The sequence below is a fragment of the Apis mellifera genome, linkage group LG1 (assembly GCF_003254395.2).
Source record: "Apis mellifera strain DH4 linkage group LG1, Amel_HAv3.1, whole genome shotgun sequence".
NCBI classification, from domain to species: Eukaryota; Metazoa; Arthropoda; class Insecta; order Hymenoptera; family Apidae; genus Apis; species Apis mellifera.
In genome coordinates, this window is record NC_037638.1 from 11958406 (window position 1) to 11976018 (window position 17613).

The 17613-nt window shown below is 27.9% G+C and overlaps 1 protein-coding gene and 1 long non-coding RNA gene across 9 annotated transcripts in view; one reads left to right on the plus strand and one right to left on the minus strand.

Annotated features, from left to right (window-relative positions):
• LOC410035 (dorsal-ventral patterning protein Sog) overlaps positions 1 to 13611 on the plus strand; it is a 63651-nt gene extending 50040 nt beyond the window's left edge. For all 8 annotated transcript variants that reach the window (XM_393520.7, XM_016912321.2, XM_006570030.3 and 5 more), the window contains 5 exons: positions 4369 to 4434; positions 4519 to 6312; positions 7539 to 7690; positions 9210 to 9527; positions 12216 to 13611. In XM_393520.7, coding sequence (XP_393520.4) covers positions 4369 to 4434; positions 4519 to 6312; positions 7539 to 7690; positions 9210 to 9527; positions 12216 to 12410 — 2525 coding nt within the window. In that variant the 3' untranslated portion in view covers positions 12411 to 13611. The remainder of the gene's footprint in view (positions 1 to 4368; positions 4435 to 4518; positions 6313 to 7538; positions 7691 to 9209; positions 9528 to 12215) is intronic.
• LOC107964488 lies at positions 1536 to 4303 on the minus strand. The gene is made up of 2 exons (XR_001703089.2): positions 3389 to 4303; positions 1536 to 3305 (listed from the first exon to the last, which is right to left on the minus strand). It is a non-coding gene; the product is annotated as an uncharacterized LOC107964488 (long non-coding RNA).
• Positions 13612 to 17613: the final 4002 nt, after the last annotated feature.

Consider the following 17613-nt stretch of genomic DNA (forward strand, 5'->3'; position numbering starts at 1 on the left):
TATTTACATATATATATATGCATATATAGCATAAGAGTAAATTGAGTATAGAGAAATTTGTCGATAGTTTTATTTCATATGATAATTATGTATTAAAATCGATATTAAGACAAAAATTTATTGTATTCAATAATTTAGCTGCATGTCGCATTATGCTTTCCATTTACAAGATCTCTACATAAGTATAATAATATTTAGCAAATCAAGATATCGAAAATTAAAAAACCAAATTACATGATAAATATGATTTTAGCTGGCACATATATCAGAAATAATATTTATGAATTTTTATTATCTTAGATGCAATTTATGTTTGTTATTGCGATATTTAAATTTATGTTAACAACGAATGAATCAATTAAATATGCAGAAATATAAGATTCGACCTTGATTCCTCTAGATTTTGATCATATATATAGTTTTATTTTATTTATTTTTTTTATTTATTTATTTTTTTATTTTTTCAATAATTCAACTCGAATTTATCTTTCCAGTCATCTAATATGGTCGGTATCCTGAAAAACAAGATTAAAAAGTTATCTTTTTGGTTTAAAATTCAATAGCCATCTCATTATAACAAATTTCTGTAAAATAAGAATCATTTAAGAAAATGAATTTGCATAATTACATTAGTTATGTTTATTCATAAAAAATTGTACAGGAATTAAAAATTGCGATGTTGACAAGCACAGATTTATTTAAACTAGTATTCCTAGAAACAGATAAGAATACTATTTAAAAATATATATATTATTAAAAATGACATAAGTATATACAATCATTAACTATTTAAAAAAAAATTCTCTAGATTTTTTAAATTTTAATTAGATTACATAAATGCAATTATAAATGCAATAATTTTAGAATATTTTTATAAACTGAAATGATATATTAACGCGATGACCGATGACACTAACAACGACAACAGTACCATAGCATGATTATCCAATATACTTACTTATTTATTTATTTATTTATTTTTAAATTATTTTATATTTGTATTTTTTTATTTTTTAAATATTTAAATTATTATATTTTTCTATAAATATGATAATTATTAACTCAAGATTTATTTCTAGTATACATTATAATTTTTTTAGTTGGAATACTTTTAATTTTTTAAATTATTAACTTATTCATAATAAAACTTTCAATTAACTATTAAATTGAATTAAATATTATATATATTATGAAAAAAATCTTAAAGATCTTCTTTAAATTCATATAAAAATAGATTTTCAACAAGCTCAGAAGGATAAACTTCAATGATACAATATTAAATATCTGGAAATTAATTTGAGAATTATATGTAAAAAAAATATTATTTAAAATCATATTCTCGACAATATATTAAAAAATTATTAAATTTATTTTATATATATAAATACTAGTCATAATTTTTAATGACCAATGAAAAGCTATACTTGAAATCATTCATATTAATACAAAATAATCCCTTATTTAATAAATTTCGTTAATATTATTTTATTCATAATGACATTCATAATGGCAAAAAAAAAAAAGAAATATATAAATAGTTTTTCAATTCACTGTATTTTCTTCAAGTCAAGAATATTACTAACATATAACTATATATAAGAAATTTTCTATGTCCATTTCTCGCGTGTTCTCTGTCTTGTGTTATTATTGTCGTGTCCGCATCGTTGTCTGACAGGCTTGTTGCCCCCTGCTGATGGAAGGTGAAGTCGCTTACAGTTACTAATACAAGATCGTCTCCTTTTACATCTCATGAAAAGAAACTGTGACCTGTGGGCCTGTCGATTGGGCCTGTCATATCGATTCTTATTGATCCAAAAGATGAACAACAATATATCTTAAATGTTGATATTCATTTATTTGTTGAATCTTTTTGAAACGTCGTTCATAGAAAAAGTCAGAATATTAAAATGTGATCATGATTAACATAGTATTAATAATAGTATGATTTTGGTTCCAATTTTAATCAAGAAGATGTAGTGAAACATCTAAAAATGTATTGAAACTCAAGAGTTTGCATTGGAAAGGAATGTAGGTCTAATTGGCTGGAACGCTGTCTTACTCTTACTTAAAATGACCTTGTCACACATATTTTCCCTATTGGCAGAAAATATCACATTAGTTCGATGCGTAGTAAAAAGAGGGACAATAAATCTGAAACTAAATAAAATATAGTGATAATGAATGAGTAATAAAGATAAAGATAGGCAGAACGAGCAAAAAATCTTTCTTGCTTTAGTATGTCGAATGCAAGCTCCACATAATATTTATTGTTTTGATTTTAATCCATAAATTATAATTTATAATTTCTTGAGATTTTCATTTAATGCATAATGAGCGACATCTAGCGTGCAAAACGTATATTATATTTACATATATACATTGCAAGGCAAAGGTCGATGACCGATTGGCTGCAAGTGATTATCCTCAAAATTCCTTTACTGGTTTTTTAATTTTGTTTCTCTTTTATACTATCGTCATGCATTATTGCAGAATTTCAGATAAATATTCTCGAAGGTTGTAAAATAATGAAAAAAAGCAAAGTTATTATAAACAATGTTTTAGAGAATATGAAAACAACGGTCGGTTAGGCGAGTCCAGTGATTTTGGCGCTGTTTTCACGCGCATGCTTAATCCTGAATAACGATCGACCTTCGGTCAAACGGCACCACGTGTCAAGTGTCAATTCTCGCATGAATGCTATTAAATTGGCCGTAACGCTCTTTCTAGTCACGTTCAGCTGCCGTAAAATCTGAAATCTACACACCTTGGTTTTACAAAAAAATAACCTATTATTTTTCGCAACAGTGTTTGTGCGTTAAATAATGTTAAATGTTTTTTAAAATAAAATATAAATTTAATTTTATTATATATATATATATATATATATATATATATATATATAAGAATAAAATAATCGTATATTAAATTAATATGTAGCACAGTTTACTATTAAACTCTTCTTTCATATTTTCTCTGACGTCATAGATTGTTTTTGATCATATTTTGTTAATGAAAGACCATACAATTTTTTTGAAAGGAACATATTCATTATGTATTCAATATAATTTTCGTTAATATCATGCACAAAATTTGTGATGGCTTCAATTCAATGATATCTTTTTAATGTAATTTATGACTATGACAACCTATTATGTAATAATTTTATATTAATCATGCATAACATAATAATATATCATGTTGGTTTTTATAGTTTTTTCTTTTTTAGAAAAGATTGCATTTAATTTAAATTTGTAATTTAAATCTTGATATATAATGAAGGATTATGTAATAACGTTTAATCTTCTCTGTGTAAAAAAAAAAAACATCAATTATAATGATGATAATAAATTAAAATTTATATAAAATATTAATTATATCAATTCCATACCTTAAAATTCTATAAAAATATAAGAAAGGATACTGTATATAATTGCAAAGAGAAAGAGAAATTAGAAATAAAACTAGAAAGAAACTAATAGGAAAATCTGCAGTTATAGAATTCCGCGAAGCAAATATCCATAAATCTACAGGTTAAGTGAGGTACATATAGAAATGAAAACGGATAGAAAAATGAAATGTGTCGTGATATTCCACAGCTATTAGTGGTGGTCACTGTCACATTTATCATATCAATTAACGCATCCGTGTGGTTGGATTAACACAATATATGCCATAAAAGTAATATTCAAACAATGATTGACACTAATCACTTCTTTTTCCCGTATTATTCTTCACATTTTCGAATGAGAAAATTCACTCTCTCTTTTCTTCTGTCTGTGTATTTTTTTCTTCTTTTTTCCTCTTTATATTTTCTTTTTTCTTTTACTCAATTATTTATTCGATTATTTTCGTTCAACTTTGAACCATTCGGTATAGTTATTATAGATACGCCATGATGCATACTTTGATTTGAAACACATGCCATGTATCCATTATTTTTGTTGGCAATACACAAAAGACGAAAAAAGAAAAGTATATTTGTATTGTTTTTTCTGATCACGATATATGATTTTAACAATAAAAGAAAGATTCAATATAAGTATACAAATATTACATCAGTTAACATATAAAGCTTCGTGCACATATCAATGTTTCTTACGAAATGAACTTTAATGAGAAGTTTCTCACTAGAGGTCTCGACTAAACGAAGTTTCGAGGACAGTAGCGCGCATGCGGCTATTTCATGAGGTAATAAAACATCCTTTTTACGAAGCCCACTTTTGTGTTCGTTTATTGATTATATAGTTAAAAATTGAATATTGGTGTTGTTGATTTTTTTAATTTCCAAAGAAAATTAGAAAAGAAAGTTAATAAAAAGATAAAATAAAAATTTAAAGTGATAATTTGATCATCTACATCATGTTCCAGGTACTGATATAGTGCAAGATGTGCCCGTGCAATTAACCTCCGAGGAAGAGGAACGAAGTCTAAAACGTAACTGTTTCCAACAATATATTTAATCAATCCATTTTTATTAAAATATAATTTTCATCTCGTATATTTTTATATTTATTTTAGATTTTGGGACGCTTCTAACGGGTAAAACATCTCAAGCATTGCGTCGAGATGAGCCCAATCCAACGTCAATGTACAACAGTGCTTACAACTATCTTGCAACAGGTCGTTTTACATTTCATCGCAAAAATCTCTATTATTCCTTCTATTTATCAACATCGACCCCTCGCCCGCGAAGCATACAATTTATCGATGGATCAGGAAGCATTCTGGAAGAACAAACAATCGATCCCATTGGTGGAGTGTATCAAAATGCAACAGGTAAATTATGTGGAGTGTGGAGAAGGGTTCCAAGAGATTATCGGAAGTTACTTCGCGATGAACGTTTACACGTGTCCTTTATTTGGGAGCCATCGGCCACCTTGACAGGACAATTATCTCGTTATCGTGCCTTATCCACGGAACAATATTCTTCTTTGTTGGAACCGACGATGGGTGTGGATCGTTCATTGATGTCAGGCGCGGGAGCGACCGCCATTGTCTCTGCATCATCGGCATCAGCGCCATCTATCCACGTATCCTTGGTATTTAATGGTGTTTTTTTGCCTAACGATGTTTCCGAAGTTCCATTGATAGTACAACTAGAACATATGGAGAAGGACTACGTGGTTCTACGCGAAGAAATTGTAGTAAAGAAACCTTCGAACGAATTAAACTTCGGGGAGGTTCGAAGCGCCTTGTCAGGGACGGATCTTCGTTTACTGACTCGAGGCAAACTCTCCATTAGCATAATGTCTAAAAGAGATCCTCAAGCTCTACGATTGGCCGGCATAGTAGGTCCACGTACCAATTGCGAGATGTATCAGACTTTGCTACTCTCAGAAACACCTTCGGCCGCTTCTGGTTTGGCGTGGGCATTTTTGGATCATGCTGGTTCATTGCGTTATGGCGTTCAGTTAATAGGATTGGAAGAGGAGAGTCCTCTGGTAACTTTAGTGGATGAAGGAGGGAAACGTCGTACCGAGTTGGAAGATTTGACGCCTTCTCTCGTCGATGGTCTAGCTAATGGATCCTTGGAACGTCCAGGGCCACGATTCCTCGAGCCTTTGTTCAACGGAGAACTCGCGGTTGTTGCTGCTTCACACGTTGGCTCCATGTTGCGCGGCCGATTGTTACAAAGGCCTGTAGCCGATGCCAGAGATACCGCTGCACCTTTTCTGCTCAGGAGACTGTTCCAAGAACCTGTACACCCTGGCCCAGTTGGCCTGGTGTGGACAGCTGTGGATTTAGACTGTTCCTTACATTATGAACTTGAAATCGCTGGCTTCCCTCAAACATCTGCCAATAATCATGAATCACGTACGTTCCGACTTTATTTAGAAACCATGCCCTTATTGGCTCAAGGAGCACCTGTAGCTAGAAGATTATTGGAAGAATTTACTGGATACATCTTGGAAGGTTCCGTCACTGGTCTCTCACCAGTAGAATTGTACAGGATTGAATCTGGTATTTGTTTCTTGGAAGTGACCGATAAACAGGCTGAAAGGATTCTGAAGGCTCCATTCAAAGCTAGAGCGCCGCTCAGCTGTCTTCCTCATTATGCAGATAATGATGTCGCCTCAGTGGTCGCGTACAATCTTCAACCACCCCGATCGGATATCGAAACTGGCGCTTGTTTTCATGAGACTAGATTCTATGAAGAAGGTACTCAGTGGACTTCCAGTACAGATCCGTGCTCCATGTGTCATTGTTACCGTGGATTAGCACAATGCGACCCAGTACCTTGTCCAGCCCTCATGTGTGCCCAGAGTAAGCAACTAAAACCTGCTCCTGGTCACTGTTGTCCAATTTGTTCAGGTATGTCATACTTTATTTTTATATTTTTCTGTTTCCTTTTTTTTTTTAGATGTTAGAAAATAAGTAAGTTTTCTAATTGTTATTAATTCCAATAATTCATGAAATTAGCAATTTTCAATATTAGCAATTTAGAATGAACAAATATTAATTGATAAGATGCATAGTAATATATATGTATACATGTTTTAGAATATATTATATATTTCTTTCATTTCTTTATATTTATTGAAAAGATTATTATATCTTCTGGATCTGTTATTAATTATTAAACAGAATTTTCATAATCCTGAATAATTTGTAAACGTCAGATTAATTATTTTTGTTTGTAGAGAATTAAAGAAATAACCGTGGTCGATATTCAATCCGATTATCTGTGACATGTTCCGTGAAAATGATCATGTAGAATTAGTTATGCCTGTTAATTTAAATTACAGGATCGCTCAATAATCATGATACAAGACGAATTATTTTGCAGCTTGTCCGATTTCATTTATCATTATTCAAGTGAATGTTGAAAACATTGTTTTATAAAAACATGGATTGGTAGTATTCAGTATACAGTTATAAATCAATTTGTAATATATTCTAAAAAAAATTGATCTTTTATTTAAATAAATTTATAGATAGATTATTTATAGATCTTTTTGCTATTTTAAAATATTTTAATTTCTTAATAAAGATTTTTATTGGTATTAATTATTTATTAAATGAGTCTAAATTTTCATATAACATTATTATTTATTTATTAGTTCATTATTTTATACTTAGATATTTTTACTTAATGGATTAATAGATATATTTCCATTATTTTATTATTCTGAATGTGATCCAATTGGATTCTTTACATTATTCTTGAACTATATATAACTATATTATAGAATTTTTATTTATTATAATTATCCATTATCAGTTCTTGATATATAATATTATTGTATTTTCAAACTATCATTAATTCTGATTTATTTATTATATTTATTATATATCATATATATAGTATTTTATTTATTATATGTATATGATATCTTATTGTTATTTCTCTTCCAAGTTTTTGAAATTAATTGCCCAATCTAATAGTTATCCAATTAAAAATAGTTTTTATCAACAATAAATATTTAATTCTTAACAACAAAAGTTTCTATTTAAAAGTATATATCTGTATGAAGAATTTCAACCATTGATTAAGAATGATTTTTCTACGAAAATTTGAATATAATTTGTATACATAGGTCCAGGGATTAATATGAATGGGACAGGAAAAAATATCAGCTCCATAACAAGAGGTTGCACACTGGCTGGCCAATTTCATCTACCAGGAGCATCATGGCATCCTTATTTACCTCCAGTGGGATTTGATACTTGTGCAGTTTGTACATGTGACGTAAGTTCTTAAAAACTACTTTATCTATGGTTTTCTTTTCATTAGTTGGTATGAATTTCATTTCATAGTTGGTATGAATTTAATTGATTGTTGAAATTTAACAATTTCTCTTCGTATTTCTCCATCGTTCAGTTATTTCTTTAAAATAGTGATCCTGATTATCAATAGATTATAAAAAAAATATTTTGATTTTCATTAAATTTTTTGTATTTAATTAAAGCAAAAAATGAATGAAAAATACTAAATAATTTTAATATTAATTTTTAATATATTTGCCATTAAAAGAATGTAATTCATTTAAACAAATTCTAAATGTTTTTTTCAAGTTACTAAGCTACCAGTTTTTTCCCAGTTACAATAAGCTGTGACGTAAATGTTCTTTAACTTTAGATCGAATTTCGAAACATGTTGGAATTTAAATGGTCCTGTGATGCGGAACAAGAGAACTGAAACGCGCAAGGCACGAAAGTTTCGAGGCACGGTTCGAATTCCATACAGGCGACTGACTTTTTCCAGATTCTTTGTTTACCTCTTTACCATACGTTCACTCTTACAGCCGCTGGCCAGTTTCGTAACGATTCCAGCATCGGTGTCGATTCTGCGACATATGTTATAATGCTCTTGTAGGTAATACGCTTATATATAAAGGCCCGCAATGAAAAATTTAACCAAACACTGGGGCATACTCATACATGCGCGCTCATTCGTGCGCGCATGCGCGCAAGTTCGTTGCGCCAGAAGAATGCGGTTGCTCTCTGCCGAGTCATGAAAAGGAGCTTTGCAAACGCGGCAATCGATAATCAGTGACAAGCCTTTCTAAATAGATATTAGAGAATTGTTTGAAGTCATGCCTGAGACACATTACACCAAGTCATGTTCATTATCGAAGATAAGATGTTGGTTTTGATTCGTTGCTTGTCACTTAAATTGCGCTTGACTAAGTCCGTATATGTAATAAGAAGAAATGCCGATGCTGAATAATATATTCCTATTCGTTGACAAATCAAGAAGTTGATATGATAAGTGTTCTATTTGACCTTATCTTGAATATATTTTTCATATCTAATTTGGACTTCGATTCATACAGTGGAATTTAATCATGAATCATATAGAAAGAAAAGCTGTGCAGTTATATAGTTCTAAGTTTTTAATCTAACCTCTTTCTATCACAATGAAAGATGAAAAAAAAAAATGATATTAAGAAACTTTCTTGAGAAAGTTAAATTTTAATACTTTAGTTTACCTATAAAAAAATGAATTTATTAGATATTTAACTAACATTTAATTAGTAGCTGCAATAAAAATATTAATTTTTTTTATAATTGCAATTTTGCAGAATAATAAGTCATAAATAACAGACATTTTTTTTTTTATTTTTAATTAATATATATACTTTTATATCAAATTAAATTTATGTCAAATTAATAATAATCAAATTAATTGTGAAATCATATTAAATAGTTTCAATGTAAGATTAGCATTAAATTTTAACTTATTTAGATATTAATTTATTTTATAGCCTATCACGCTAGAAGTGAAATGTCCACGAGTACAGTGTCCACCGTTGGATTGCGATGAGAAGATCGCTTTTAGGCCTAGCAAGAAGGCCTGTTGCAGACAATGTCCAATAACAATACCTAGCTCGGCAAACATGGGAAGTGATACAACTCGTTTGCCGCGAGATCAGGCAGCACCATCCACAAAGCGCACTGCGGAGGAAATATTGGCTTCCGGCGGCTGCAAGAATCCCCTTGGTAGTCCCTATGAAAATGGAATGGAGTGGCATCCACGAGTTCATTCACATGGAGAAATGAAATGTGTCAAATGCAGATGTAAGGTGAGAATCATTGATCAATAATTTTACGTTTCTTTTTTTAAATTTATAAATTTGCCCATATGATTGCAGATTAATTCTTAAAAACTTTAAACTTTATAATATATATATACATATATATATATATATACAATACAATATATTTTGAATAACTCAAAGCTATTATTTATAAAACATAACGACATTGAAATGAGTGAAAATTTTTTGTGGTCTGTCTATTGGCATTTTTTTTTTTATGTGCAGTAAAAATGAGATTACATTAATGTATGAAAACACAGACATTCTTAGATCGTAAAGGTTTTGCGGCTACCAATTGTCCATCAATTGGTCATTATTTGAGGCGGATAGAATGCGTTTCGTTTTGATCAGTAGTGGCGCTCGTGCGAATTTCAAGATTATGATCACACATTGCGGTAGAGAATGATCGTTCTAACCGCGATCACCAGAGCATCCATGCAATTTGTAGCCGCAGCGAGATTAGAATGATACGTGAATGAATTTATGTATAGAATAATTTATGCAACCTTGCCAAGATATAAAAGATGTAGGTTAAATTAATGTTATGAAAATTTATATATATATATATATATTGTATTTGATAAACATTAACATAATTGTAATTTAATTCATTTACAGATAAAAATAAATGAATATTAAAGAATTAGAGATACCTATATGAAATATGAAAAATATTTTATATAAATTGCATAATTATATAGTTTATATCTAATCAAAATCCATCTTTAATGAATTTTGAAAATTTATAAATGCTTTGAAATATAATAAATATAACTTGATCATAAATGAATGAATATTACAAGAAGATTAAAATGAATAATTCTGTATATAAAAAAATATTATTAATTATTAAATTAATAATATCGATTTTTCAATAACAAAATTGACAAATTGAATATCTGCAATTTGAAATTAAAAAAAAAAAATAAAATATGATTTTTAATTACATATAAACTAGAGAGAAATATTAATATAATTATAAAGAAAATACTTAGATGATAATATTTAATAAATTTTTATATTATAATTTTGCAAAAAAAATCTAAATAAAAAATATAAAAATCATCTTATATAAAGCAAAATCATTATACATATTGCAAAATTCCAAATTATTAATAACATATTTATATTTTGGCATCATATATATATATATATAAATATAAAATAACTCCTCGTATGTATAATGTTGAAAACTAGTTGTACAAGATCGTCATGCTATTTTACTCAGTGAGTGCGACAATTTCCGGTTTACACGATCGCTCTTAACCTCTCATCAGCCGCATTCCACTCATGTTTAAAGGTGACCAACACGATGGAGAAGACACAACTTTACTACTTTATCATCAGTGTGAATCGAATAATATATATATTATTTATTAAATTACAAGTCATTTATGTATTATTTCAATAGAATAGAAATTGGGTTTCTTAATTTTATCAATTCATAAAGAAATATTTTTTCAACACTTTATACACACACGTTGAAAAGATATTCTCATGAAATATATATTTAAATAGAATGTATCAATATTTTTGATCTTATTTTAGTATTTTTTTTCCTACAACAATATATGTTCTACAATTTGGAATAAAGATTATAACATTAATGATACTTATATTAAAATATTTGTATTTATGATTCTAATTCTATTAATAATGCTTTCTATAGAAAAACTTATCTTTCTGTGCATTATTATATAATTTCTCATAGTTTTATAATCCAAAATAAGAAAAGTTCTGTGTATTCTAAATTAAATAGCAAATTTTAAAATTTAAAATGTATTATTTATGTTAAAAGATTTTTAACATAATTTAGAGAACGTCACTGATCATTTCAAGTAAGAAATAAGAAATTCTTATGGACATTTTCGTTCTGGTTTCATTACTCATGCGAAGGTCTGATCGAAAAAACAGTTTGCCTTATTTTTACGTACAGCCTCATAGTATATACTCGTTAGAAGTTCTTCGATGGCAGCCTCGTTGCGATATCCAGACACGGTCACGACCAGAGTCCTTTAAGGAGAAAACCTTTAACCGGACTTGTTCGCCTGGGCCGACCATTAAGAGGGTCCATCCATTACGATGAAAATGGAACGTGACTACGGATCGCGCGAGCAGACATTACACGGAGAAAAAGTCTCGTGTCTCTTCGATTCCGAGATTACTATCCAGATACTCTATGTTCTTCGTTAAATTCGTACTCTACATCTATCTTAATCATCCATCCTAATGTGATTTAAAAAACGTTTTAATTTTTTAAAAACAAAATTTTATTTTTTGATATATTTGCTTTTCTATTGTATTCGACTTTTGTTTTTCTATAATATATTTTATATAATTTATAATTATTTACACAATGTTAAATTAATTTATCAGACAATATAATATTCTTACAAAGAGCCACAGAATAACACATCCGTTCCGTTCCGTGCCCGGAATACGACTGCGTTAAATCGAAATATTTTGAATATAAATGACTTTGAATCGGTGTTATGATTTTCTATATCGCAGTTTATATCAATCAGTTTATATAATATTTCATATTGGCTATCAAAACTCGTAAGAATATTTAAAAAAAATATATATATATTATTTTTCAATATTATTTTTCATTTTAGATTTTTGTATTTTGAATCTGATACTAATTTTGTTATATTTTCTGGATGTTTGTAGAATGGCGAGGTGAGATGCGACAGAAAACGATGTCCACGAGCCCTTTGCAATACGATCGCACATCAAATGAAACGCGGCGAATACGTGGCGGATGGCGACGATTGTTGCACGGTCCAGTGCCGACGAGCGAGGCGTCATCATCGTAACAATCATCATTCAGCCCGGCATTCCGTGACACCACGTGAACTCAGCTGAGTAGTTTCAACTGTTACGAAGCTTTCTTCGAACAGTGATCTGGTCTAAGGGAACGCTTCTGGACATTGTTTCTCTTTATAATCGTTATATTCATATATGGCTTAAGTAACGCCATTGTCGTCGTACTTTTAATTCCAAAAAAACGACTTCAGAGCAATTAGGAGAAAATGATGGGAGTCAATTGGTAACAAGCAAAATTCAGATTCAGAAGGAAAACTTAGAGAGATTGTTTTTCGATGCCTGAAGTATCAATTAATAAATAAATTCACAAAATATATAATATTTAAAAATATTAAATCTTTTCTAGAATTTTTAACATGATGTATAAATTAAAAATTATTATTAAATTAAAAAAATGAACTAAAATTAAATTTACAATATATAATAACAAAAAATGAGATTAAACGAGACCATTTAAATGGAGTATGAAACATAGAGGCACTTAGATTAGTATATTAAAGTTGATCGATTTTGAATAAATGATATACAAATTTTTATATCATAGTTTGATTATTTGATAAAATTAACGTTAAATAATCATGTTGATAAAGTATTTTGAAAGAAAAATGAAGAGTATAAACGATGCTGTGCATCATCATATTTATCTAACGCTAAGTTATCGTTAAAGGAAAAGATTCTTTGGAAAAACATTTAATATTGAAATACTCTATTCAGGAACTGTAAATTGGCGGAAGATGGTAATCAACGAAACAAAAAGATTCATCTTTGGAATAATCAACAGAGGAAGTTACAATAATAATAATATCAATAACAATATATAACATGAGCACAAAGGAAGGAACGTGGATCGTTCTCATCAAGCATTATTCTTACTTATATTCCTGTCGCTTGCTCGATTATTTGCTACAGAGTCCCTTGCAGCACCTACAACCAGACATTTATTAATCAATTGTCTCTCATCAACGGATAAACGGACCGGAAGTCAACTGCTCTCTATCTTCTAAAGAGTGACCCTTTACATACATATATACATGCATATATCATATGCGTTTACTTACACATAAATATGTAAACATATATTGTATGGTACGGTTATACTGAAAGAAAAAAAAGGACGAGAAGAGAAAAAAGTAACTAAAGAAAGAGGCAAACTTGGAGAGAATTTAAAATCGTGACGGTAAATGCAGAACCCTATCGTACCCATCAACCTCACCGAGTTACCCAGCAACCAAAGAAGACTGAAGAACCTCCAATGGGTGGCATCAGTTGTCATTAAAATGTGGAAACATGCTAAGATTTTTATCATACTTTATTAATAACTCCATACAACTTATCACTATTACGAATTACTATTATTACTAATAGTAATATTATTATTATTATTATTAAAATATTAATGTCGATATAACATCATTAATGTTATAGATCATTTATTCATTTTCATTAGTTTTTATATCACCACTGTTCATCATTGTTCATTCTCATCGTTTACAATTCATTACGTTCATCGTTCATTAAAAATTTGTTTTTATTACAACTTTGATTATTAATATTATTAAAATTATTATTATAATATTTCTATTATTATTTTTAATAATATAAATAATACCGCTATTTTGTTAAATATTCATCATTATTTTCAACATTATATATTACTAATCACGATTGTTATTGTTAATATCATTATTGTAATAGCCTATATTAATAATCTCATCGAAATAGCTTTTTCGTAACTTATATAAGTTTATTTATTATTAGATCCTCTAAATTATTCGATGGCGAATAAGTCATAAATAATTCTAAATTTACTTCGAAAAATGAATTGTAATAGCTTCAACCTCGATGCAAATTCTTTGCCCGTATTACGAAGAATTTGGAAAATCGATGTTTAGCAAAAATTATATGTTAAATTAGAATAATACTGAATCGCCATTTTTAAATATAGAAGAATGTGTGTCGTTAAGTATGAGTGAATAATAGTACGTCAGTTTTTTAATGCGTATAATTGATGAAAGTTAAATAATAGTTTAATAATAAAAAAAAATAAACAAAAAGAATTTTCGTAAATGAACGATATGAAGAAAGAAGTATTTATAAAAATTGTATAAGAATTCTAGCTTATAATTTTCGCGATATTGATCAATTTTTGTTAAATTTGATAATTTATACAAACTCATTTTTTTCTGCTTTATCTTATTATTCGAACGTGAACACTAAAAATATGAAAAGAATATATGTATATGATTAATTTTATAATATGCAAATGATTTATCGTTTGAATGAAAAATTCGTATACTGAAAAATCAATGGAAATGAACGTTCAATGAACACGATAAAAAATATAGTCGGATATTGATCGAAATTCATCCAAATTGGATATTTTTAATCTTTTTGAAATATTTAGCTTCCGAATATATGAAATTATAATCATGATTCATTGTTCTTCTGTGCATTTCTTTATGATCTAGTCTAAGTATTTGGAGTGTCCATTTGGACAAGCTTGCGAATAACAAATGGTGATCCGATCGTTCATGAAATATGAGAACAGAAAAAGGATAGCGGTTTTATGTACAGCCGCGGCAGCTGGTAAGCTTGCTTAACACTTTTTGATACAGCACTTTTTCCAATGAGAGTGTGAATGTAAATTACATGGTTCAACAGGTTCAAAGCAATGCACTAAAACGAGCAACCTGTATCATATTGAGAGTTTCATTTAATGATTATTGTGATTTTTTAATAAAATAATTTTCTATATATTTATTTGTAATTGTTAAATGTTTAAAAAGAAAGCGTAATTGATTGTAAGAAATAAATCTTTAATATCATCATGTGATAAACAAATATTATATATAAATTTTGTTCAAGCTTTTTGCTTTGGTCTGTTATACAATTTCTTTTCCAATGTTTCCATAGAGACAATGCAACTCTCATTGTTACTTGTTACTTGGATATTTTGTAAAAATCTTAATAGCGATCAATTGTTAATTTTTTTTGTATATAGACGAATATGTAACGAGAATTACGAATTATCAATATTGCGATTATTATTTTTATTATTGATATCATTGATAGTATTTATAAATACATATATATTTCATTCGATTCGTAGATATAGATGATGCTTATTATTATTATTATTATTAACATTATTTTATTCTATTTTATTTTTATTATTATTATTATTATTATTATTATTATTATCATTATATATAAATCTTATTTTCATGTTTATTTAAAATCATCCCTCGTTTTACAAGCATGTTATATAAATATAGCTCTTGCTATTTAGATAAACATCTTTAAATATTAAGACACAATACTGTATCGTCCTGAAAATGCATTAAGCTCGCGTTTTTTTTTTTTTTTTTTTTCTTAGTTTACCAATTGATTGAAACATTGTTGCTTAATTTCTTTTATCTAATATATATATATACAATTCGACTGGTACGAAAGTTAAAATAAAAATTATCGTGAAAATCAGGGTAAAATAATCGAGATACGCCATTCGTCATTAAAATTGATAAATCGAATAAATGACAAGATATGATATTTGAATATTGTGAACATGTATGTCTATATATTTATATATATATTTTTTTTTAACGAATATCACGCAACGATCAATTTGTAAATTATTATGTAAATTTTTATGTAAGAATTGCGGTGTCAACGAGTTTTTATAGTGCCTTAAGAAGTTTAATTAACAATCGAAGCGATCAGTACGGATCTGTCAGAGACAGTATTCAGACAATATATATTATATTATGAAAAATTACGATTAAATATGAAATGTTATTTATAAAAATAATAGAATATTATTTTTTGAAATTTCTATTCGAAATGTACGAGATAATTGTAATGAAATTGTTCATTTGTTAATACGATAGAATCTTGTTAATCTTGTAATATTGGACGAAAGAAAGATGGTGATATTTTGTACTGTGCCAAAACGGTTGTCAATTAAATTGTAATTAATCGTTAATTTGCTAAAAGCGTATATTATTTCGAGTAGCTTGTTATAATTATATTGCACGTGAAATAGTGATTGCACGTGTAATGAATGTAATGTGTTATTCATGGAATAATAAGTCGGAAAACGCGCGCATATGTGTGTATGTTGTGTATGAAATGTGAAAGAGAGAGAGAGAGAGTGCAAGAAAGGGAAAGGAAAAGAAGAAACAACTGCAAGAATGAAAGTATGTATAACTAATTGTTTATATTGCTATTTAATGCAATAAAACATATAAATGAACATAAGCAAATTAATAATTAGAAGTAATTGTATGCCGATTTCAGTATTTCCATTAATAAACAAATACACTTGAGTCTCATTTGTGTGTTTGTTGTGTAATTGGTTGAAACACGTAACGCCACAGATTTTATTTCTTAATATTAGATGTTGGTAAAACATTATATGCCTATTATATTGTACCTATAAGACATCGGCGAAGATTATGAGAAATATAAAATTTGCCATATAACAAATGAAATTCACAATAAACTGATTATTTATGCTTTAATAATGTCTTAAAATATTAAATTTTTATTTCATTATATAAAAATTAATTCTGTTATTGAATGTAACATGAAAATATATTGAAGATAAATAAAATTCTGAATATTTAACAAGTAAGTATATTAGTAAATAAAATATGGATAAAATCTATAGTTCATTTGAAGACATAATGTGGCATTCAATTGCTGAAATTAATGATATCACAATATTTTTTTATGTTTAATTTTATTTATTATGTTACTAATAATATTCAATAATTAAATCATTTTTAGTTTTTCACTAAATAAGTTTTATAAAACTTATTATATCTATAGCCGGGCTATACATATCTATACTTATTATTACTTTATTATATGATATATATTTATACATATATATTATCTATATCTACATCTACATTACACATATCTATAAATATACATATACATGTACATATATATATTGTACTAAATAATGTACTGAAAATTGTATTAAATTGTAATGTATTAAATTTGACAATTCAAGACTATATAATAATAATAATAATGTGCAATTATATAATTATATAATAATATATTAAATATATATAGTAATTCTTAGTTTGATAAATGTGTGATTAGATACTTATATTGTATAATTATAAAAACACTTGATTATAATTTCTCTTGTTCATTTTTTTTATTTCTTTGAAACCCTCGTCCAAAATATATAGGACAAGATTTATTTTTTTTAAATGTTGCATTAATT